Source organism: Alligator sinensis, unplaced genomic scaffold, assembly GCF_000455745.1.
Source record: "Alligator sinensis unplaced genomic scaffold, ASM45574v1 scaffold1559_1, whole genome shotgun sequence".
In the NCBI taxonomy this organism is placed as follows: domain Eukaryota; kingdom Metazoa; phylum Chordata; order Crocodylia; family Alligatoridae; genus Alligator; species Alligator sinensis.
Window position 1 is genome coordinate 285990 of NW_005843021.1, and position 26205 is coordinate 312194.

Consider the following 26205-nt stretch of genomic DNA (forward strand, 5'->3'; position numbering starts at 1 on the left):
GCTACTTTTTATCAGCTGCCAATTGCCAATTGACAGCCTGCTCCCTTCCCAGGCAGGGGAGAGGGCAGGCTGTCAATCAAGGGGCTCTCCTAAAGATGGAGGTGGCCCTATTGCACCCCCTGGTTGGAGAGCCTGACTGTGTAGCTCTCCAGCCAGATCACTGCAACACATGTATGGCGCTGGCTCCTGGGATATGTTAGTCATTATATTGAAACCTTGAAAGTCTTACCAGTAGAAATGAGCACCTGACCGTGGCCTATGTCATAGCCATGTAAACAGTGACAACAAGAGCATCATTTTGGTTGAGGATCATCTAACAAATCCATCTCTGCATTTTCTCTAGTTACAACTCTCTAATGTTCACACTTAGTACTATGTGCCCAATGACTTCTGGATATAAAAGGTCACTTGTAGACTCATAGCTTAAAAAGTATGAGTGCTGGATGTTTGTTTTAAACCATTTGGTTCTAACTTTGCTCCTCAAGCGGTGTGGCAGCTAGCCATATCATTTTTTAAACTGGCTTTGTAACCAAGGCTATAACCTGGCCCTTTATATTTTAATTTAAAGGCTATTCAGCCTGATTGTTTTGATAATATATACCATGAAATACTAGTCCCATACTATGGAGCCCTGCAGGAACTGAAAAAGTAGGATTTCTGGCTGTTAATCTAGTGTCTATGAAAACAGATGCTGAGATGATACTAAATGTACCCCTGAAACACACCCAACAATTTAGCAAAGATATTCGCTGGATCCTGATTTCATTACTTCAAGAATTCCCAAAAGCCACAAATTAGTGACCCTATAATATGTTGTTTCATGAACATCCAAATGATTCATTCTTTGTCATCTGTATGCTTTGTCATCACTAGCTAGTATAGACAAAATCATATCAAGCCCTGCTGCATTTTCCAAACAAATTTAAAAGCCTCATGCTTTCTACACTTGCTGCAGTTCTATTTTATGCTCAGACACAGTCAAAGAATGCACAACCACATTAAAAGTGTTGTGGAAAAGCCCCAGGAACATTCTCAATGCCATATTCATATCCTGCAACTCACCCTCCAAAATCACATGCAAAGAGAATAAATCCAGCTACTTCTTTTGCCCTATGGACTCTTCTTCCTTCATTTTTTTTTACTTCAGCCCCAAAGACATAAGTCACAATTACCAGAGGACTTATTTACACGTGCATTAATTCTCTGTAGTTACTGCGCATTAAGTTTAGTACCTGTAATAACAGGTACTAACTGAATGTGTGGTAACCAGTGCTACTGCGCAGTAGCACCAGCATATGTCCTTTTAATAATGCTAATGTGTAGTAGACTAACTCAGTAGACTAATTCATGGCACAGCTTTTGCCATGATGCACTAATGCGCAGTAGAATTAGTCTACTGTGCATTTAGCGTCTCTTGTAGATGCACCCAGAGAGGATAGTATCAACTCCAGTCCAGATTTCAGAAAACCTGGAGATGACATATCTGAACAAGTTCTTTGCTCGCCAGATGCTGATCATACAGCATTCTTAGCACCCCTTGGGAAGCAGGGAAATTAGAGAAATTCTGAACTTAGATCTCTGAAACAGCACTTTTGCATCTTGCAAAGAAGAGCCCAGGGTCCCTTTTATAAATTAATTTTTCAAATGGAACATGTTGGATTGAGATCCATGTTGAACTGAATCCAGCCATTAATAGTGGGGTGTCCCATTTATCCACAGACTAACTGTAGTTACACACTTCTTCACACTGCCTGCAGGGCCTATGTACTTCTGCCATTCAGTGCATGCCTTCACAGGATTGGCATCAAGAACCAAAAGATACTTATGCATTTTGTGTGCTATGGAGGTATATCCACTAGGGTTTGGAGACAAGGGTGAGGGCACAATTTAAGAGACTGAGGATAGAGAAGAGTTGTTTCATAGATAATTTACTGGCTGGCTAAAAGACCTGAACTAATCTGTAAATATTTGATCTTTAAAGCTGCTAAGTGCATTATACAATGACGTGTCAGTGTACCTAGAATACTTGCATGGGCATCTTGCATGTGCTATTGTTTAAATCTAAACATGAATGAATATCACATTTTGCATGCTGCTAGTTTTTGGTCCTTACCCATAGAAATATGGATTAAACTAATGATCTTGAGGCAGAAGATTCTGTATCATATAGGCTATTACAAATCATCTTTGCCATCAGATCCCTATTGGCCAAGTGACCAAATAGAGATGAGCCAGAAGTGAAACCCGTGTTTCAACCTGAACTTCCTGTCATCTCATTAGCCAATATTAAATGTACAAGTTCAAACACCTCCAAGATATGGCGTGTGTGAAAGACAATCGAAACGGGTGAGAATGGGTTTCATCATCCCATGGAAATCTGCAAGATTTCAAAAGTTTTTCATCTCATCATTGGGACAAAACCAAGATGTCCTGAAGAGAAAGAGACAGACCAGCCTACTCCAGAATAAATGATGGTCCAATGGGGTGGGCATTCACCCGGGTGATCCCGCTTTGTGTCGTTCAGACCACACGGGAGAATAGTCTCTTACATGCTGGGTGACTGCTTTAACTATTAGTCTACTTGCCATTTTATAGTGAATTACATCTACTATCTTCTGTTGGAGCTGTTCTGCTTTGTTAAAACTAAATAAAAACAGCGAAACAGTCATTCATCTAGAGAGAGAGGCCAACTCAATAGCCTAGTGTTTTGTTCCCCAACCTGAGAGGGGGGAAACTGAGGTTAAGTCTGAATCAGGCAGACAAGTCCTTTAATGTGAGTCTTGCACATCCCAGCTGAGCGCTGTAACTCCTGGGCTTGAAGCTATTCTGGGTCCGAGAGTCTCTTTCTGATAAAAATGTCATCCCTTTCTGTACCTAGTACATACCAGTCACATACACTGCTACATTTTTTTGGTGATAATTCAACATGTTCTGTTAAAAAAAACACAACTGCATTGTCAAAAAAATACCAAACAGTTTATTTCATATCTGGATCAGAACTCAGCAGCTCAAGGCCATCTTTACTTTACATGAAGTCAGTCTGTTTTCTAGCAAAGCTTTAACTTTTCAGCCATCTGCAATGCCAAGAGAGCAGCCCAGAGAACATGAATAAAGGAGCCACTGCCATGCAAACACCACTGTCATATCAGCTGTTTTCCACCCTCCTAGGGCCAACAAAAAGCCTGTTTAATAGATGCTGTGCATTCTCTCTCAATTTGGTTAGCACTTGCAAGACAAGAGCGGACAGAGGGAATAATGATGTATAAAAAGGCAGCCATAAATGAAGAAGTGAACACTAACACACAGCAAGGTCCTTGGGCAGTCTGCCAGAAAAAGTAAAAGAATCATTCTAGAGCCATCAATCTTGGTTATTAATGGCAAAGGAATTATATCTTGGCTGTTTGCTGCACAAAGTGATTCTAGCTAAAGGGAGGATCTTCTTTGCCCTTATTTCCCCGATAATAAATGAGGTGTGAAAGCACTACTTTAGAATGGATGCATTTAATTTGGACACAATTAGCAAAGAAACACCTACTCCCAGTCCAACCTCTCCCACCCAACCAGAACCAGAAAGTGTGAGATCACTGCTGATATCATGGAGCAAGTATTTTTTTAGAAATAGCTACACTGCATTGTCATTATTATGAGAAAAACCTAACACATGTCCTTTAGTTTGGGCAAAAGCCACAATATAACCGTTCAGCCAGGAATGAATAAATTTGGATTATTTTTTCTCCTACCCTGGGAAGAAAAACAAAATGCCTAACTGAATAATTCTATAGCCAGACAAACACAATTTAACTCCATGCTTTAAATCAATTTGCTTTGCTTATGCTTACACCCACTTTGTGTTTGCCACCCATAAGCAATCATGCAATTGAGCTGTGCAGATACAAATATTTACAGCAAGTGGACAGCAAAATTGCACGCATAAATATTCATGGAAAGCAAATGTTTAATTCACATGCATGTGTACACACATTGGAAATATCTGTGCATTTATCTGATGAAGGAAGAGAACCACCACCATGCAATGCATCTAATCAATATCCACCAGCAGACACAGCTTGAGTAGCAAATTATCTCAGAATACTATTTATGGCCATTGCAGTTAAAAATATTTCAAAATCATTTATCAAAATCTTTGGAATAATAAGTAGAGCTGAGGAAATAGCTTCATGTTCAAAGACTGTCTGCAAGCAGAAAAGAGGCCAGCATTAACTAATTCCTGTGAATGACTAGAAACATCACCTTGGACAACTTAGAATATTTTCAACAAAGTTTACATTTAGAGTTATCTGACTGAACCTAGGAAAAGCTAATCTTTCTTATCTATCATCCAAAGTTTTTCCGTATGCTTGTGAGAACATTTTATTTTCTTCTCATTTCTATTTCATCCTTCACTAACATTCAGAGCAGGCAACTTTAAAAGACAAATGAACAAGTATTCACAGACACCAAATTCATTTAATCACATATCAGCTAATGGTCAGATTAGCAACTCTAGAGACTGAATTCTTATTTACTACAGAAGAGCTGTTATGCACGCACAGACAAACAATGCATTTATTTCCTCCGTGGTCCTTGCAGCACCATGTTGTACCAGCACTATTCTATGGCTTATGGAGTATGTCAGTCAGGCTGCCTGTTCATTTTTCATTCAGTACACTGCAACTTCAAGCAAGGGTCTTAGTTCATGTCATCTGCAGTGGTGGTATCAGGTGGCGGAGTCTTCATCCTTGGAGGTTTTTAAGGCCTGCTGCTGTTCCAGGCTGGTTTCCCCCCTGTACGTGGTGCTCTACAGGGGCAGGGGGGCTCGAAACCTAGTTCTAGTGGCCTTTCCTACCTGGAGAGCTCCCCCAAACCCCATCTCTCTCTCTCTCTCTCTCTCTCTCTGTCTCTCACCCGCTTACTGCCACCTCCACCCCTAGCCCCAGCACATCACACCCCCCAAGTGGTTCCTAGGGTCAGAAGCTTCCCTAGGCTGGGGCCGCATGTCATGGGCATGGTGCACTCCTGGAGTCATGCCTTGGTGTGAGATTTATGGGGGGATGTGGAGTTTGAGAGGAAAGGGGCGTGGGGGTGGGGGTGGAGGTAGGGTTTATGGGAGGGGTTGTGGGGGGTTGTGGGTGGGTGTAGGGTCTGTGGGGGAGAGGTTTGGACTGTGGGTGTGGGGGGGACTATGTGGGAGAGGTGTACACCAAGCAGGGGAGCAGGCAGGGGACCCACCCCTCCCACACAGTCTCCCCCACACCCAGACAGTTCCCCCTACCCCCATGTCCCTCCTTACTGGGAACAGAGCCTGGGTCCGATCCACCACTGCAGCCTTGCCCTGCTGAGGCAGCGTGCTGGAGCAGCAGGGACACATGACAGGCACAGGGACACTGTGGCTGGGTACTAGAGCATCTCTCTGGAAGACCCAGCCTCTGGTTGCCTCAGGGCATGCTCCAGGAGTGCATCCTGTGCCACTTTTCTGCAGCATTTTTTTTTATACCAGGATTTCCCAGAATCAAGTTTAGAGTCCATGCTGCAAATATGCAGTACAGGGAACATTTTTTCGCTCCCAGTGTGCCTGTTGCGGCATCTCAAACCGCTTTGAGATGCCACAACAGGCATGTGCTCACTCATCTGGATGCAGCCAAAGTGTCCACTATAATAAGAAACCATGCAGAGGAAAGGACCCTCATCTACTTCCCACACTATTGTAGTCATCTCATTCCTCATGGTGAATGAGGTCATCTTCAACTTCACCTCTCTGAATCAGATACAATGGAAGTGGAAAAGTACAGTTAAGTCATCTTATACCTTCTCTACTGTCAGTCAGTACAGGATGAACTCATAAGCTATACTTTCAGGGGGTTGTTTTTTTCTTATTTAGATTTAAATTACTAAAGTAACAGGACTTCCATCTCTTCCCTTGGAAGGTATGCTAACCACTTGAAAGCTAGCTTGGGTTTGAGGTGGGGGGTTAAATCAACAATCAGAAGATTGTACTGACAAGTAACAGTGAAGCAAAGGTTTGCCATACATTTGTCTGGAGTCTGCAGATGCTAACTTTTGATACAGCTTCTCAAGGTCAGACTAATAAAGTGGAAAGGGAAAGATTGACAAACTGGATTACTTATAAAAATGTACATGCAAGGAACCCAGAGTTCAGACATCATAAGAGGGTGGTGGGGCAGAACTTGATTCAACATCAAGATTTTACTCCATTCTATTCAAACAGTACCTCCTGGAAACCTATATCCTAATTTATTCCCTCAATAAAATTTAAGTAACAGTTAAACAAGCAGTCAGAGAGATGCAATTATTGTTGGTATAGCTGCTAGAGAAAGGACCTTGGAACCCAAAAAGATCATGTGTTATGAGACCTGAATTGCTGCATCTACATGCAACAGCAGTCAGTTTAAGCCAGCTCTTGTCTAGTATTCTGAATACTGAGCAGAGTATATATAGCATCTTGTTTGCATCTTCTTATAAAACTTTCCCTCAAATGAGATGTACTGTTTTATTGCATTTGTACTCCACTGATTTGTCGTTATTTCAAAGGAAATCTAATATAATTCTGAATGACACAAGAACTCTGATAAAATTAAAGGAGGGCTTGCATGTTATAAGACTCTGGAGTTCTTATCCTCCACAGACAGTCCACTGAGAAATGCACAGGATCATAGGAGTGTAGGGCTGGAAGGGACCTCGTGAGGCTATCCTGTCCAGCCCCCTGCTCAAGGCAGAATTGTCCCTAACTATCCCAGACAAGTGTCTGTCCAACTTGTTCTTGGAAACTTCCAAGGATGGAGATTGCACAACTTCTTTATTTAGCCTGCTCCAAGGCTGGGCCACTTTCATAGTCAGAACGTTCCTCCTAATCTCCAACCTAAATCTCCCTCTGAGGCAGTTCAAAGCCACTGCTCCTAGTGCTATCCCTTAAAAACATAGAATAAAGTCCATCTCCATCCTCTCTTTAATCACCCTTCAGGTGAAGATTTTTATCAAATCCCCCCTCAGTCTTCTCTTCTCCAGACTGAATAATCCTAATGTGTTCAGCCTTTCCTCGTAAGTTTTGCTACCTGGGCTCCTAATCATTTTTGTTGCTTTGCAATGGACTCCTTCCAAATTGTCCACATACTTCTTGAAGCATAGAGCACAAAACTAGACACAGTACTCCAGTAAAGGCTTACCAGTGCTGAATAGAGAGGAAGCATAGCTTCCCTTGGTTTGTAAGTGGCATTCTTGTTAATACAACACAGGATGCTGTTGGCTTTTTTTTTGCAACAAGAGCACACTTGCTCTTTTTGCAACAAATTTAGGGTCCACTGTAACACCATGGGGCCTTCCCTGCAATACTGCAGCCTAGACAGCCATTCCTCAGTCTGTATTTATGCACGCAATTATTCCAACCCAAGTGTAGGACTTTACCCTTGTCTTTGTTAAATCTCATCTGATTGATTGCAGACTATTTCTTCAGTCTATTCAAGTCATTCTGGACCCTAGCCCTACTCTCTGGAGTATCTGCAACTCCACCCAACTTGGTGTAATCCACAAATTTGCTAAGCATGCATTTGATCCCATCATCCAAATCATTACTAAAGATATTAAACAATCCTGGACCCGGAACAGACCCCTGGGGAACCACACTTGATACCTCCTCCCAGCTAGATATTGAGGCATTGATGACTACTTGTCATTATAAAGACACCACCACTTGTACTGTTAAGTACCAGTATTTCTGCACTTCAAAATATATTCCTAATAAAACCAAGAGTTGTAGGATGGGAAATATCTGCTTAAGCAGTGGAAGACAACCTTTTTTGTCAGGGATGCCATAAATTTGCCCTGTACCATACCTGAATGCCACTCCATTCCAGCTTAACCTACTGCTCTGCTTTCTGCTTCCTCCTTTGTGCTCCCTGCCCCATCTACTGCTCTGCTTTCTGCTTCCTACCCTACCTATACTCCTTTGTGCTCCCTGCCTCATTTGCTGCTCTGCTTTATGCTTCTTACCCTCCTGGGCGGCTCATCTCCCCCCTGATCTGCCATGTGCCATATATACAGGGTGCCGATTCGGGGAACAGTGATTCGATTGGGTGATTCGAATCATTGTCCCGAATCCATTCAGCCGAATCTGATTTGGAGATTCAGCTGCTGCCGAATCGCTGAATCAGCCAGGTCCATCTGCCACCTGCTCTCCCAGCCCGGCAATGGGTGCCCTGCCTGCACCAGCTCCAGGCACTTGGTAAAAAAAAAGGTCCTGACTCACCGGGTGCTGCCAGGCAGGGTGACAATCCGTGCTGCCTTCCACTGCCCCATGCTGCATAGGGGGCTCTGCCACAAGCCCCTGACCTCCCCCTCACTCCACCAGCCCCCACATGGGTGCCCTGCCTGGGCCAGCTCCCGCCCTTTAAGGAAAAAAATGGAAAAAAACCCCAGAAAAGCCCCAGACTCACCACTCCTGCCAGCAATCCTCACTGCCCCCCCGCTGCCCCATGCCACATGGGGGGTTTTGCACGAGCCCCATAAAGCCCCGAGGCCACTGCAAGAGTGGTGAGTCCTGGGCCTTTTCTCCTTTTTTTTTTTCTTAAAGGGCCAGAGCTGGCCCAGGCGGGGCAACCATGGGGAGGTTGGGGGAGTGGGGCAGGAATTGGGGGGCTCGTAACAGAGTCCCCCATTCAGTGAGGGCAGTGGGGGGCAGCAGGGATCGCCCTTCCCCCACCTGGCAGCACCCAGTGAGCACCGGGGCTTTTCTTTAAAGCACCGGGAGCTGGCAAGGGCGGGGCAGACATGGAGGGGCTGGGGGAGTGAGCAGGGGTTGGGGGTGCTGGGGAGGCTGGTAGGGGTCCCCCCATGGTCCCCTCCCCCCTACTTACCAGCTCGGAGTCTGGCTGCTGCTCCCTCCTACAGCCACCGGGGACTGCCCAAATCATCAAAGCTCTCTAAATCTTTTCCAAAGATTCGGAGAGCTTTGAATTGATTCGGACCTTGTGGCATGCATTCTGCCAGTTAGCTAGCCCTGGCCTACAGGGATGGTGGTGTTACATTTGAGTATATTACCAAATGTAAAAGTCTTGGCATAGGTGGAAGATGTATGCTAGGAACACTGATTTAGTGTTTTATTTCAGGAATTTTTTTTTTAGGACACAAGCATAAAAAATGTAAAAAATAAAAAGAAGTTGATCTGCTGTAAGAAAGAAAACTAGCCTACAAGGTCATTTGTCGTCTTAATGCTTTTGAATGCAAGCTTTGTATTTAGTAACACAATTATACCTTCCTTTTTGGACTAAGAGGATGAATATGAAATATTTTACTGATCTAGCCCATTTTAGATGTTCATATTCTATTGGATGTAAGGGGACAGCCTGACTCATAACCACATCAACATTCACTTCCCTTTGATATATTTGGTATTGCCAAACACAAGCATTCAAAAGTCCAGTTAGGAACCCCTATAACATGAGATTCATATACAAATCACAACATTTTTCACAATGTTTTGGGGTCTTTTTACTTGTCTTTTGGAACTGAAGCATTTAGGTTGTACAATCATTTAAACTGTACAAGCCTTCCTTCATAACCATGAGGGCTATACTTTATTTAAAAAAAGATGAAGTTTTCACTTAAATTTAGGATCTGACACATCACTAAAAACATGTATGAGGCACTGGCAATATAGTGTGCCGATGTTCACAGAGATAGTACTAATGACATGTAGAGGTGCCTTGGGACAATTTTAAAATAAAAAAACAAATAGTATTTATGCCACTGCCTTGTTTTTTCAATGTCAATAATTCGTATTTCTGGCTGCCTCAAGCAATCCTTTCACCAATCTCACCTGAACTGCGTAATAAAATATTTTTGATTTCAGAAGTTTTTCCAAGTCTGTGTAAGAAATCCAGGTTAAAACTTAAAAGGTAGCATGGGAACACACTGATATCAGTGGTGAAAATAGCAAAAAACAACAACAACAACAAATCCAGCTTACAAATAGGTACAAACACCGGCAGTTAAGAAAACTAAAGATGAAGTGACCGACTTTTAGGGAGCAAAATCCGGAGGACAGTCCATAGCAGATTATTAGCAGCTGTGAAACCAATGGTGGGAAGGCTGCTGCACAGCAGCTTAAGGATGGTAGCAATTGATGGTGTCAGGTCGGTGCCATGGCTGCCCAGAGTAGCCCTGAAGTTGACAGGAGCTATTCAGTTTGGAGGTTGTTGAAATGGTATGGTTTTGTATTGTTTTTTTTAACAGAGCTGCAATCAGGATGCTGCCTGGTGCTGATCCGCAACCAGGTTTTCAAATTTGGGACCAAAGTCCCATTGCAGAGGGTCCGTGAAGGCACTGGCATGCAGGCCTGAAATTTGAGCCTGTTCCAGAAAATCTGAGAAGGCTGGGCACTCTTCTAAAAGAAAATGCTTCCTTATACTAAAAGTCCAGTAAATGTGATGCCTCCATTTGTGGATCCCAAGTATGTGTGTGATTTACCCCTATGCCGCTATCACAAGAAAAATACTGAAAGGAAAATAAAAAACTGGATGGAAAAAGTAGCAAGAGGGCGTGAGCTTTGCCTTCAACTTCAATGGGAACAAAAGTTCAACCTAACTTTTAAGGCCAGGCTTTAGTGGGATATAAAACAGCCTTCCCTACTGCCTCATCTTTGCACTGCCCAAATAAAAATACAAGCTCGGCCCTTTCACTATTCCTCTGGACACCCATTGCCACCATGGATGGTCTTCATGAAAAGAGATGGAAAAAGTGAAAAAGAAGGACGTGACCCCACACCTGTGGAATTATTTCCCCTTTCCAGAAGGAAATAATAAGTTGCATCCCACAAAGGGATGATGGAGTAAAATGTCAGCAACATTTGAATGTCACATTACCGGGGAGGTATCCATTCTGCAGACTCTTCGTGGCTGTGTGGTTCCACAGAAGCACCGTTATGGGCCATACCTAGATGGGATGTCCAGTCTATAATGACTGACAAGCTGAGGTTCACCTTTTGAAGTCATCCATCTGCCAATGCATTAGCCACAGCAGCACTGCATTTGTGAAGGACTTCAGAGACTTATTCACATTGCAAACATATGAAGAGAAAGTGCTGTGCTTACTGCACTTTAGCAAGGATCACTCTCAGGATTATAGCCTCTAGTCTTTCAAGAGGTATCTAACAGTTATTATGTTATTTTATATTTTATTCTTTCATTGTTAGTGCCTGGATGACTGGGAACCAGGTGACTTGCCACAGTGACAGATGGCATCATCAGAATCAGTGCAAACCACTCTGTTTATTAGCAAAAAAGGGAAGCCAAGAGCAGCACTATCTAAAAGAAAAGAAGTAGAAAAAAAGACCAGAGAAGGGACAAAACTGGCCTGAGATACAGATGCTTATTATCCCTGACTCAAGGGGGGAAAAAAAGAGAAAACACTAATGCATTTTAATCTCAAAATCCCACCTCACAGAGCCAGCCTACTACCAGAGTGCAGAAACATGATCAAGAGTTAGACGCAGAAGAGCATTATGCTTCATGTAGCTGCCCCCTTGTTCCACTTGTTTGCTCACGTTCCCTTTCCAACAACACTGCCGTTCCCTTCTCTCTTCTGCTGGGCCTTCTTAGAGCTTGCTGGGCCTTCCTCCCCATTGCTACTCTTGGGCCCCTCTCTCTCTTCCAGGTGACTCTGCCACCTTGCCGGGTGTCCCAGGATGAGCCCACTCCATTTGGTTTGCCACAGCTTCTCCTTCTCTGGGATCCAGGAGGACCACTGTGAGAAGGGTTTATAAAAAGTGGCTGCTTTCTTCTTTCCACTGCAATCTCCATAGCTTTGCTTAGCAACCCCTTTGCTTCTCAACTACTGGGACAAGAATGCCCTTTGCAATTCCTTTCATCGCTTGTCCTGCAGGCCGATGCCAGCTGCTGCTCTTTTGGCTCTCACTGCTCCTTCCATGGCCTTCTCCTGTGAAACTCCAGCTGATTGTTTTGCTTCTCCTTCTAGCTACCCCTGCCAGCAGCTGTTCAGTTCAAAGGACCCTTCCCTGTTCTTTCTGTAAGCCCTGCCATTCATTCTGCTGCTTTCAGAGGCCCCTTCTAGGAAGAGCCTGCCCTGGGACCACTGGAGGTACCGTCTGCCCTTTGTAACTGCACGATACTTCCAGCAGTCGATGGAGATGCACATACCAAGCAGCCACACATCTGTCATGAGCCTGGGAATGGCTCTGAAAGATGCAAGGGAAGTTTTTAGGGGCAGACAGAAATAGGTCATAGAGGCTTGCAGGGACTGAAAATACTGAAAACAAGAAAATGAAAGAGAAAGAGCCATGCAAGAGTCAGTGTGTGTATATCCACAGTAAAGGATAGGGGAATGGACTCTCAAGAGGTTTTGGGGGGATTCAGGAAGGTGCTGATCAAGCCTAGGCTTAAAACTGCTCCTGAGAAGAAACCATGTATTGGAGCAAGTTGTAGCATGGAAAGAAAAATTACTTCATATACTATGGAAGAAAAGTAAGTAGCAACAGGGGCTTAAATAAGAAAAATATACTACTCCCAGCTGCAAGATACTTTAGAGGAATCCTGTTGGTAGTATATCTGATGACATTTAGCACTCAGAAAAACTGGAGACTAAAGGCACAGATCACAGCCAGGCACAGTGTGGGCAGACACTGTGTAAACTTCCCCACACAGCTCTGCCAACACATCTCACTCCTAACATGCAACGCCCATAACATCCCCATCCTGGCCACCTCCTTAGAGAGACTAAGGGCCCCGTTTTCAAAAACAGAGTCTAGTTGTGTGTCCACAAAGTTCCTACCTAGACAACTTGACTCACAAGAAAGCCTTAAGCAAAGTCCGTGCATGGTGCAGCTGTGCTCTGAAAGCGCCTGTCAATTTGGTATGATGGAGACCCTATAGCCATTCTCCTGCAGGCCTTTTCATCTGTTTTCATGTGGGGGGTGGTTAACTGCTATCCTTGTAAATGAGTCCTAGGATCTGCAGGCCAAGCTTTGTTCCTTCCAGATTGTGCACTGAAGAAAACTTGCAAAGACCTTAGTCACTAGCATAAAACCCCCTCTGCCACCCGAAAGTAATCACTCTATCCATGAGGCACCAACTAGACTACAATTTAGAGAAATCTGCCATAGGCTTCTCAGCTTTGACGTGCTAACAGAAGCAAATGACTAAACATGTGCTTTCTGCCCAGAAAAGGAAGAGAATAGGATTTTGCAAAACTCCTGGGTGGCGGGGGCTGGTAAGTGTCTTTTTCTAGTCACTTTGCTACTTCTACTTTAATTTCTCGTTGTGACAATTTACTCAGCCATAAATTATTAATACTTACTCTACTTTACAGAATATGCTAAAGTTTAATGAATGAATATTTGTAAAGCTCTTGAAGATGCTTAGCACTATATGCTGGTATATGCAGATGACTGTGCTAAAGGTAGGTGGGAGAGATCACCAGCTGTGAAGTGAGGATGAAGGTCATCCTTCTCCAACAGACCAGCACAAAGACTCTTCACCACCCGTAGGAGCTGTACAGATTTGGAGCTAGTTCACTGCACAGCCCAATTTCCCCCTTACTCAGGGACTAGGGAACACATCTTTCCTCCTCAAACTTAATGTGTATTGCATAGCTGTGCCACTCTTCATAGTCTTGAGAAGGGACTATGGCTCAGTCCGAATGCTCTTCATGCTCCTGCTTTCTCTCCTGCTCTCCCCAAAACATCTGGGCAAGCTGTGTAGGTGGTATGGCCTTTGGGCTTCCTTATGCTGTGAGGGTGGTGACCCTGTCGAGCTGGACCACAATCAGGCCCTGAATGAACAAAAGTTTGCCACGTAACCTGGATGTTGATATTTCAGACTCCGCACCATAATAACGTATGAAACCCAACAGTTTCCTTCAAGCCTTTTCAAAATAAGAATGGAAACATTAAGCTGTAAAGTGACCAGCTGTATGGCCTTCATGGCTCAAAGGAGGCAAGTATTTAATAGACAGATATTCATATTTCATTACAGCACCTACAAACAACATTAATTAGCATTAATCTGTCACTATCTGCTTCTGCCAGTTAACTCCTTTGACCTTCCCTCGTCTGCACCTTGTTACTGTACAATGTCTCATGTTTGTAAGGATAGGAGACTTCAGCTGTTCAAAGCTGACAGAACATAATTTACATTTGGCCTTCATTAAAATGACAGTGAACATCATTGAGACCAAATGTAAAACCCAGATTGGTGGAAGTTATAAAAAATTCAAGTGGCAAGCATTTTTCCTTTTATCTGACAGTTATTATTAAAAAGCCATATGTCATCCTACAACACAGAAAATGTAAGTGTAAGAGACAGCATAAGAGTTCTGCATTATGAATAGAGTTCCTTCCTTCTCCAGACGGACTACTTCCTACAGATGGGACTAAGCAACGTTGGTCCTTTTTCGGAAGACTCTAATTAACCGAGCATTTTCTTTCCTAGTGAGCAGAGCAATCTTGAACGATTCCAGTCCTGGATGCGGTGCCTTAAAAGCAATACTTCTGGCTACAATTGTACAGCTTCAGATGCCTCCCAGAAATGGACCTACTAGGTCCATGCGTGGACCTAGGATTTTGAAATGCCAGGTGCAGATGGTGTGGTACAACCTCACTTACAACAAAACACATGTTTCTCTAGGTAAAAAGAAACTAGAATCTTTACTAGTATATTAGGGGCATAGGGCTGTATCATTCAATTTAAGATCAAGGGAAAAACAAATCTAACTTTATTGGAATGTGCATTCATTTGCTATATCAGACATTACATATGAAAAACACAACAAAGTAGGCAAAAATAATCAAAACATTGTTTCTTTAGTCCTGTAGCCATTAGATTTAATTGTACATCTTTTTCAGATTCATAAATCAAACTCAAGCCTTCTTTAGCATCTGTACAGTGCATCTCATGCTTCACTAAAAGTTAGTCCCATGCCTGAGTAAACATGCACCTCAGTTAATGTTTCCAAACTTGAGTTAATGTTTTTGGTTAGAGTTAAAAACAGTCTGCAGGGCCGTGACATAGGAGCTACATTACCAGGAGAAGCTAATAGATAGCAGAATTGCAGATCAAAGGACAGCTTGATTATTAAGAACATTAAAAAAGGAGAGAGTGTCATTAACACCTGTGAGATGAAGAGTTTAGCAGGAAATAAGCCATGAAGTTGACTCCGTCACTGCTGGCTGAATAGAAATGCTGCTGCCACTGCCAGGCAATTGGTTTTAAACTTTAGACGGACCAGGAATCAAAAGATGGGGGAATTGAACCCCTAAACACCCCAACCTCCCCCCCGCCATCCACCCCTGACTATATTCGCTCATGCACCTAGAGGGAGCATGTGCAACAATGGTATTTGCAGTAGGCCAGATGCCCAGGTATTTAAAGCTGTGTCTGTTTTTAAGGCTTATTCATCAGTAACCCAACTACATACGCTCATCTTTGTTTTTCTAACATGGAAGTCCAAAATATCTATCCTCTTACTGCAGGAGAGAGACATGAAATACCCTGACCTAAAAACCATTTAACCACCTTAGAGACACAGACATTTATAAGCAGGCAATGGAAAAAATGGAATCTCTTAAGGAGGACGTTTTCCAAGATGCTCAAGGTCAGCCTCACTTAGCTGCCGCTAAACATGGGGGTGAAACTCTCACTGACTCCAGCAGAAGCAATTTTCAGCCTAAGCCAAGCCTTCCTTTAGACATCTCATCCTGAAAGTTTTAAAACTTGCAAAGGCCTTAGCTATCAGATAAAAGTGTGGCACAATTTCAGATATACTCACTTCTTTTATCCACAGCAATTTAGGTGGCTGCATTTCTACAGACATCGTTCCCCCAACATAGCTCAAAACGCTGTGCTGAGTTCCATTGATCCTGGCTACTTGACTGGCTGCACGATGGTCCATCCACAGAATGATGTTTCTAGTATGCTCCCCTTACCAAAAGAAAATTTTAAAAAAGAGACAGCTGCTTTAGTCTTGGTTTAATTCTTCATCAATACTAGAAGTTATTTGTTGGTAATCCATTTGGCAATTCCACTTAAGAATACAGAATTTAAATACAGCTCATTTTAATTACAGGGAACCAATATTTAGGGTAAGATTATGGTTGCGCTGAAGCCAGTTTTCAAAAATGCCAAGCCATCACTACTCCAACCAAAGCCAGCAAGAGCTGGAGGGGCTCAAGACCTTTGAAAATTTAGGCTATAAACAATAGCATCTTTCATCCAAAGCAATGCTTAACAAGCAAGTGTATTATATGTATTTAAATCTTAAAATGTACAGACTCCTACTCAAGACAGTGTCAACCTCATAATAAATTCAAGGTACATTAAAGTAGTGAATTCAAATGAATCCAGCCAGCTAGACAGCTAGAGGGACTTATTTCTGCCCTTTCACTATTGTGGGAAGCAACCCCTTTAGCCTTTAAAAAAAAAAAAACATGTATAGTGATAATTTGCTGAAACGTACTCATTGTTGAGGTGGAAGGCCACAGCCCTTGGCAAGACTCCATAACACTTTAGAACAAATGAAGAATATCATATCTCAATTCAGCTACCCAGGGAACATTCGAGAGGTAAAAAGTAATAATCCAACCAACACTCCCAACTCTTGTCTCCTGCTGATAGCACTATATTCCTCAAGTGTATGACACAGCTCCTGATATATACTTAATCCCCAAAGTGCATTAGAAGAAGAGTAACAACTGTAAAATATATTCATATTGCTGACAAATTCACACAAGTGTTGCAGCTGTGAGACTGATTAAACCATGCACTAGAACAACACATGCATACATCATTAGAGAATGTAGTGCAGTATCGACTTTATTTGATGATAATGTTTGGTAAATATTTAAAAAAATATATCTTTCCTTCTTTTCTGGAGAACTCAAAGAAATAAAAAATGGGAATCAAATTTGACTTATGAGGGGCCAAAACAGTTAAGATACAGTTTAAAATAACAGATATGGTCACGGACCATACATATAAGAAAAAATATGATAAAAAATGTAACAGGCAAAGATCTGAGGATAATGATATTATTTTGATAACAGTAGAAGTAGGTGACAAGTCTTAATGTAAAAAAGGACTCTTCGAATTGTGACCGTGACTATAATTAGCGAATGGTGCACAAACCAAATATTAATTAGTAATTGTGCAAACTACCTTTATTACCCAGATTCATGTTTGAAGATTCTTCTGAAGCATTTAGTCAAAAATTGATGCAAATCAAATTCTTTAAACCATTATGCTGACCTCTGCAGTAGCACTAGTTCCCTAATTTAATAGACACTTTAGCTAACAACATAATATAGCTAGAAATAATATCTCAGTCTCACAAGTACAGTAATATGAACAAGCTCACTCTAGTCTACTATCACAGAGGCCTGTAGCCATTAAAACTAGTGGTTCGCAACCTTTTTACACTCAAAGCACGCCTTGGAAAATGCCAGCTTTTAGCTTTCATTCATTTTTTTGTCTAGATAAATAATAGAACAATTTTTCTGTTACAAAGAACTCAGAAAGACTACTGCAGGTCAGAATGCTTTCACAATATCTCTGGCTTTATCTTCTGAATCGTGTGCAAGTATTTGCACATATAACATAACTAATATTGTGCGGCTCCCTGTGGCAGCCTTAAAACAATAGCACGTCATCCCAGGATGGCATGGAGTCCCGGTTGAGAATCACGGAGTTAAACTGTAGTAGTTCCATGCTGTTCAGCTCTCTTTGGAAGCAAGCATGGAAAAAGAGCCCTTTAAAAAAGAAAAAAAGCCCCCCCAAAACAGCACTTGTTCAATCTAAAAGAGGAAAAAAAAAAATTTAAAACAAAGACATCTCTCAGGAAAAAAGCAATATGATGTCAGAGTTAAGCTGAGTGAATATTACTAGGGTACCCAGTATAGTTCTAAACTTAAGTGGTTCTGATCTCAAATTTTTTTCCTGGCATTAGACCTAATGATCAAAATGTAATAAAAATTGCTGTTCTTAAGTGACTTCTATAATTCCACTTCTACAGAATTAAGTCAAATGGGTCGGGGGTCAGGCTAGATGATCTGTTCAGGTCCCTCCTGACCCTAGCTACTATGAAACTATGAAATCCCAGCCTCCGTAAAGTCACCAGCAAACAGCTATCTAACCTTAGGTTTTGTCACGAGGGTCTTACCTTCATAATTGACTGCCAAGGGCCGAAACTGCTTATCCACAACGACAAGTGAGCAAGTGGCATCAAAACCAAGCCCACGAATCCTCTCAGCATCTATGCCACAGACAATTTTCTGTGAAGACACAAGACATCACTGAATACACAAATGCCCACAGACACACACATAACAAGTGTACCGTGGTTTTAGAGAAGAGAGGTTATAAACTGAAGACCCAAGGTCAAAGATTTGGGAAATTCAGTACCTTAAAAATGTGGGTGCTATATATTCCAAGAGTTATGCAAACAATGGAAACCTCTTGGGTCAGTAAAACTGGACTCAAGGCTCATAAAAGGGTTTCTGATGGCCTCCTGGTCCTGCTGCTTCCAGTGCAGAGGGACACAAAAGGGAAAGTAAGTTATGTTAACTCTAGCCTTTTCTGAGGGCCATGTCTCAATTAGGATGTGTTAACTGCACATTCAATGCAAACGTCCACTTAGCATGTGTTTTCTGCATGAACAAGTGCTCTCATAGCGTAGTAAAGTAAGGACTTTTCGAGGGAGATAATACAAGTTCCAGATTCCGGTGCAGGGCCGAGGTTGGGACTGACAATCAGCTGACTGCTGCTTCCAGCCCCAGCATTACCCGAGTCTTGAACTGGCTCTTGTGTGATGCCCAGGCTGGACCGACAATTAGCTGATCATTGATCCCCTCCCCAACACTGACCAGAGCTAGTTCATGACTGCCAGCAGCAGAGACACAGATTGCCCCACAGATCCAGCAATAAGAGAGGATCCAGTAGCAGGAGTGGCACCCTCTTCTGGGCTCAGCTCCACATGCTTCCCTCCACCCACCACCATCGGCAGAGACCTGGCTTGCCCTGGCATGCCACGGACAGGTGCTTCCAGACTTGGCAGTGCTGGGCACACAGCCAGGAAAGCACAAGCGTGTGGCACAGAGGTTGCAAGTCATCATAGGTGGATGTGCAAGCTGCAGCACTCGGTGCCACAGTCGGAGGGGGGCAAGGGGGGGGAAGGACCAGCCTGCTCCAGCCCTGTCAGAGTGCACTGAGATTGAAGTAAGCATTACCGTATGACTGCTCAGAGCACGTTCTAACTCAGTGCAGCATGGTAATGCTTACTACCATCTAAATAAAACACAAGCTAATTGTCCTGTGCAACAAGACCCTGACCAGTTCAGGCAGACTTGGATGGGAGACTCAGGGACAGGTTTGAGGGTGAAAATGTATTTCAAGTCAGAGCCACTTCCAAGCTATTTTGGATGGAAGTATCTCACAGAATTTGTCTAACCCTATTTAGCACGTTAAGCATCAAAGAAAAAAGACTGCCTATAAAACTGATCTGAGGTGCTTAGTAGACAAATATCACTGCAATCCACATTTCCTCCAATGTGCTGATAGGTGTCCCCTAAAACACCAGAGCTCACTACCCCTAAACTTTACGGCAGTTATGAACTTTGCAATTCATAAGAATTGCTGAGAAGAAAATACGTGCACTGACTAAGCAACAAGTGAATTTGCAAGGCTCCTACGAGGTAATCATAAACACGATAGAAAATTAGGGTTGGGAGGGACCTTAGGAGGTCATCTAGTCCAACCCCCTGTTCAAAGCAGGACCTTCCCCAACTAGATCTTGACCTGCTGGCAACACTCCTACCAACGCAGCCCAGGATGCCGTAAGCCTTCTTGGCAACAAGGGCACACTGTTGGCTCATATTCAGCTTATTGTCCACTGTAACCCCAGGGCCTTTTCTGCAGAGCCACTGCCCAGCCAGTCAGCCCCAGCCTGTACCGGTGCATGGGATTGTTCTGTCCTAAGTGCAGGACTTTGCCCTTGTCCTTGTTGAACCTCATGAGATTCCTTTCAGCCCAATCCTCCAATCTGTAATGAAGCAACAAACTGTCACTGCTCGGTGACAATACAACTGTTTAATTAGCAACATATGCAAAAAAATGTCTTTAGAGCTTCTCTGTACCAAGGAATCATATTTGGTCCCTTTCTACAGGCCCTGGAAGGTCTTTAGTGCTAAGAGATTATATTTTAGGGATATGAAGGAGGCCCGAGGGCAACGGCAAAGCCATTTACAATGAAAAAACATTAAGCGGGCCTAGTTAAAGGGCCCCTGTTTTGTTTTAGTCTCCATCTAGTTGCTTCCCCCTCCCCCTGCATCCCTTTTCTTTCCTCCTCCTCTCACCTCCTCTATCTCAGGGCACTACAGAGCCATGCTCATTAATGTTTGAAAAGGCTGATCAATAACAAGAGAATGGTGAACTGTCCATCTGCAAATTACCAGGCATCGCATGAATATTTAAAAAGCCAACCTCAGAACATGGAGCAGTCTGGGGCTGGAGCTTTTTTAAGAGGAATAAAAGGACCTTTACATACTGCCAGGATGCATAAGAAAGGTTCCTACCCAAAGGACACAACAGACGAGAAAGCAGTGCTCCCTGATGTATTCAGTGTTGCAAAGTTTACTTGAGTCTTGCATTTCATAAAGTAGCAGAATGCATACAAGCATGAATGCTATTCTTATACCTAACACTTATTTTATTTGCATACTGCCCAAAGACATTAATTAGGATCAGGAGCTCATTGTGCCAGGTATCATCTCTTCAAGAAGGGAACTTAAAATTTTTCAGCCCTTGTTAAGGTGGAGAAAGATATCACAGAAGTCCTGTTTGGCCCCAGTGAATCACAGCTGCTCATCTTTAATTCAAGTCAAAGGGTGCAGACAGAAGTGACATTTGTCACATGATCAGCCCCTGGAAAACACTCTACAGCCACGTCCTGACACATGCACACAGCTGCAGAGAGCTTTAAAAGTGGCAGATCGCAGGAAAAGTTAAGCCTCCTCAAATAAGGTATCAGATGAAGGTGCTCCACTTTAACCCTAGGGGACACTAGTTCCCTAAGTCACTCTAATTTGTCCTGTGATTGGGGCTGGGATCCCCTGGGGCTGTCAGCATGAAGGAAGGGGAGACAGGTAAGGGGGAAGCCAACAGCAGCAAGCTGTTGGCTGGTGTTTGCCCGACCTGAGCTGGAGCAGGGAGGGAGCGGATCAGAGCCCCCCCTGCATCATGCCCCCCTGGCAGCCTCCTCCTCCAGCTTAGACCAAGCGAACCCCAGCCAGCTGCCAACAGTGCCAGAGCTGGGACAGAGGGAGAAGAGCTGGACTGGAGAGAGGGGCAGCTCCTTGGCTGGGGAGAGGGGCATCTTCTCATTTGGCTGCTCACCTACAAGCACAATCCCCGCCCCACAACCCAACAGAAGATCCTCTGTTGGGTTGCAGGGAGCACTAACTCATGGGACTTTATGTAAAGTACCATAAGTTAGAGCAGGGGCCTGCATGTCTGTCAGTACCCAATATGCCAGCAAGCTTTGAGCAACCTTGACTCCCAAGAGTAAGGCTTCTCTTAAGGCTAAGATATAGACCAATGAATCAATATCTCAGACTTGGTCCTTCATTCACTGAGGTCAATAGCAAACCTTCCATTCACACTAATGCAGAAGCCGGGCCCTGGGTTCTATTTCCAGCAATACAAATTTGGTTTGTGACCCTGGACAAGTCATTTCCATCTCTATGGCTCTCAATCTCCTCTCCCCCCTGCCACCCCTCATTTTGGAAAACAAGGATTGTTTTGTTACCATCATCTGTATTTGGGAAGTACCCTTGTGCTAAAATATTATTACAGCTTGGCAGAATACAGCAGGCACAACTGGACAGGAGGCCAAGGGCACCAGCTGGCAGCCTGCATCTCATTTTACCAGCTGAAGTACAGCCTGCATCGGCTATCCCTTCAGCTCAGTCCCCCACCTACCTTTGTCACTGTGCAACAAGCAGCCCAGATGTCATCAGAGGACTGCTCATAGTAGTCTGGTTGGGGTTCCCAAATTTGGATTGGCTGATCCGCATGCGCCACTACTGTCCCAAATTGGTCTACCAAAGCCGCACGGACACTTGCTGTTCCAACATCAATTCCAACATAGTAATTTACCAGGTCCTGCTTGCTGCTGTGCATTTTCAATAACCCTGTAAAGCTGCAAGAGGGGAAAAAAAATCTGGTTTAAAACCACATGTATAAAGTGATGAAGAAAAGCTGCATGACATGAAACAGAGTGCAGGTGTCATGTAGGCACTTTTGAGCATTTGAGATTAAAGGTGAACAATATATTTGAAAGTCTTCATTTGAACTTGTAAAATGAATTTGCTTATGCAGCCCCTGTAGTATGAAAGCTGTTTTTGTTCAATTATTTTTGTCTATGAGCTGTACTGGTATAAATGTTCCTGGAAAGCACATTGCCAATTTGCATGCAGGAGTATGCTTAATAGGAATGTTTGATCACGCATCCAATCAGGGAACAGGCATAATACCCTATGACAAAGCTGATTGATCACAAGTACCGAATTTGCCTAGTAAATATTTGTAGAATTAAAGCAAATTCACAAAGGAATTTGTTGAATACTAAAAAGAAACTAAAAGTTGAAAACTAAAAGAGAATTAAGAGAATAAAAGAGAATTTGGGGTTACTTAACCCCGGCGCTCTTTCCTGCCTGGAGCAGGGGGTCGGACCCGATGATCTACCAGGTCCCTTCTGACCCTAGAAATCTATGAATCTATAAGCTTATTGTTTAAATTATTCACTATTAGTTGTTCACTGAGCTCTATGACATTGTAAAAGCTGACAAAAATCACTGTTTTTAATTTCTCACAGATTGCCCTTAATTAATTATTAATATTTATGTATTGGTCAAGTTGAGAGAACAGATAAATAATAGTTGATACTAAGTGTTTTGAAGGTTTAGACAAGCACCCAAAAGTTTGTTCAGATGCTGAAAGAAATAAAGCTGCTGAAGCCTGCAAATTTGAACTGACATTTATTTTCTAATTTTTTGAATGTAACCCAATCACACATCAAGTTTTGGTACATGCTGTTTCTATAACACACCAAAATAGCCTAACTTAAAAAAAAAAAAAAGAAGTCAGATACAAAATCTTCTCGCTGAGAAATAGCAGTGGTGTTGTTTGTGATTGAGAGTTATCTGGTTTTCATTTTCCCCGTGCAGTCATGTTCTGCATATCCATCCAATTATACTTCCTTTACCAATGCCTCCCCGTTATTTATTTAATAGGATTTTATAACTGTCACAAACACGGCCGCAGAGAGCACTGAGTTTCTCCCCACTGTGCTGTTACTTGTCCACGAAACAAATCAAGGTTGTCCTGGGATAGCTCCTACCCCAGTGAGCCTCGGATCCACTTTCCTTAACCAGACCCTGCAGCTGAGGTGAGGGAATCCCTGGCAGCCTCGGTGGGCATCCCATTGGGTTATGGAAGAATATTTTAGCTTGGGCTTGCCTGGAATATCATGTGCCTAAAAATTACAGGCAATCAGTAAGGAGCCAAACGACAAAAAGGTTTATTACCCAGGCTACAAGGATAAGGCAAACTTAAAACTGACTACAGATTTGGAAACAGAAAAATAAAACCAGAAAGTGCTTTACCCTCTCATCTAGTTATACCTCAGCCTTCCTGAGACATCAGCCTTCTTGCTGATTTATGTCAGCCCTGATTGATGGGGTCTCTGACCCTTCCTAGCCCACCGCTAACTGCCTAACTCCTTCCAACCAACCTGCTCACCAGCACTTGCAACAGTCAGCGGGATTGTCTAAAAAATTCTGTTCTGCCTGCTGTGGCATTTCTTTAGCCGGATGGGCCATTCCTAACCATAATCGAAGCCATAAAGATCATACATAGACAGCACAACATAAACTATACAGAGATAACAGTAATATATGGATACGGATAATATTGGCTTTCCAACAAAACCACACATGCCATATCAGTATAGTAAAACACAAGAAAACATTCATGGCATGCTGCAAACCCCCAAAACATAATGGGGTTCATGACAATAAGGATAGAAAGAAAAACATTCATTCAACTGCTCTTCTTATTTTGCCGTCACTTATACTTGGACAATTTGGTAAGTGTTTAGACAGCAGAAATGTGGCCATAAACCGACAGCCCAAGCTATGCAAGTCTGTTTACATGTATGCCCCTGCTCCCAATGGATGGTCACAAGAACAGATCAATACCACAATAGGCAGAGAAAATCAATGTATCAAGGCAATCCAGAACTGTAGGGAACACACCACCTTGATCAAGGATCCTTCCCGGAGCATCCTACCAACAGCCCCATTTCTGTCCCACCAAGCAGAGTCCAGCTTGAGTGCCTTTGCGAGCATAGGGATGCGGCTTCTCACAGGCACAGGACACAGCCATTTACAGCCTTAGTCATTAAAAATCAAGAAATTACATTCTTCCCACAAGCCAACTAGAAACCAGCATACATGATGACACTAGCTCCACTGGTTCTCAATAGGATGCTCTGCTCAGTGCTCACAAAGGGTCTGATCTGGCACGGTTATAGTCAAGGGAAGTAGGATTAGACTTTAAGGCACCAATACTTCAAAGACTTGCATACATCAATAACTTTAAAGCATGTGAGTAATCCTCTGCTACCCAATGAGACTACTCACATGTTTCAAATTAAGCATGTGTGTCATTCTTAGGAGGAATAAGACTTCGGTGGCCAGGTGCCTTTTGGACCAAGTTCCAGTGAGCAGTCGCACACTAAACCAGTGGGTGGGATAAACAATAGGGCTGTGACAAGCTTAGGGTGCTTATTCAATTTTGAGGAGATTCAGTCCGATTTGGTGGCCAAATCTCCAAATCCAAATCGAATCATGGTACCAATTAAGAGGTCCGAATCGATTCAAAGCTCTCCGAATCGATTTGGAAAAGATTCAGAGAGCTTCAGCGCTTCGGGCAGTCCCCGCTCACTGCCGCAGGGAACTGGATCCGGACTCCATGCTGTATGTAGGAGCAGGGGAGGGGAGGGCTGGAGGAGTGGGGGCGTGGAGGAGGAGGGAGGGGCCCATGAGGGACCCCTGCCAGGTCCCATCCCCTGCCTGCTCCCCCAGCACCCCTGTGTGCCCCCTGACCCCTGCCTGCTGTCCCAGCTCCCCACCCCGCAATGGCTTCTCTGCCCACCCCAGCTCCTGGCCCTTTAAAAGAAAAACAAAAAACCCCCTGAACTCACCAGCTCCTGCAGCAGCCTTCGGGCTTTTGGGGGCTCATGGAAGAGCCCCCCATGCAGTGTGGGGCAGTGGAGGGCAGCAGGGATTGCCCCCCCCCGCTGGGCAGGAGCCGGTGAGTCTGAAGGGGGTTATTTTTTTTAAAGGGTCGGTAGCTGGGGCAGGGCAGCCATGGAGGGGCTGTGGGAGTGGGCAGGGGTTGGGGGGCTCATGGCAGAGCCCCCATATGGCATGGGGTAGTGGGGGGCAGCAGGTATTGCCCCCGCACCTGGCAGCAGCCGGCAAGTGCAGGCTTTTTATTTAAACAACCAGGAGTTGGGGCGGCTGATTTGGCAGCAGCTGAATCTCTGAATCAGATTAGGCCGAATCAATTCGGGACAGTGATTTGAATCACCGAATCGGATCATTGGCCCCCAAATCAGCCGAATCCAAATCCAAAGCTATACTAGCCACTTCACACAGGCCTAATAAACACCCTGTAGAAACCTCACTAGCACAAAGAGCAAGGGACTTGGGAATATTTGGCATCTTACCGCTGCTTCTGAAGTTCCACTGGGCAGAAGCAGCTTGGACAGTACTATACAGAGGTCCTGTTAAGTACAAACAACAACTGATCAAATATAATCGTGAAGGTGGATTTAATACTCAAATAACAGTCTAACACATAAGGGCACTAGCAAGAAATCTGAATTTATTTCCTTCCCCTGAGTGACAAAGGTTAAATACTCTTGTCACATTACAGAGGAAAATATTTAATGACTTCAGCGATTATTATACTAGCAAATTGCCCATCACGAATGATGCTGGGTGGGCGGGCATAGAGTGCCACCTCCCAATACCCCGTGCCGTCACTGCCTCCCAGGAGCTGGGGGGGGAAGGGGGAAGCTTGCATGTGGCACCTGGCACCGGCACCCACCACCCAGCACTGCTGC

General features: G+C 43.7%; 1 protein-coding gene and 1 long non-coding RNA gene across 15 annotated transcripts in view; one reads left to right on the plus strand and one right to left on the minus strand.

The window, feature by feature from the left end:
* Positions 1-26205, minus strand: part of FGGY (FGGY carbohydrate kinase domain containing) — a 260805-nt gene that overhangs the window by 159125 nt on the left and 75475 nt on the right. For all 13 annotated transcript variants that reach the window (XR_003092036.1, XR_003092037.1, XR_003092034.1 and 10 more), the window contains exons 2-4: positions 21993-22212; positions 18178-18289; positions 15793-15944 (exon numbers count right to left, since the gene is read on the minus strand). Coding sequence is in view for 8 of the 13 variants with exons in the window: in XM_025193138.1 (XP_025048923.1) it covers positions 15793-15944; positions 18178-18289; positions 21993-22212 (484 nt within the window). In the remaining 5 variants the exon portion in view is untranslated. The remainder of the gene's footprint in view (positions 1-15792; positions 15945-18177; positions 18290-21992; positions 22213-26205) is intronic.
* Positions 1-26205, plus strand: part of LOC112548228 — a 33363-nt gene that overhangs the window by 3673 nt on the left and 3485 nt on the right. The window lies entirely within an intron of this gene.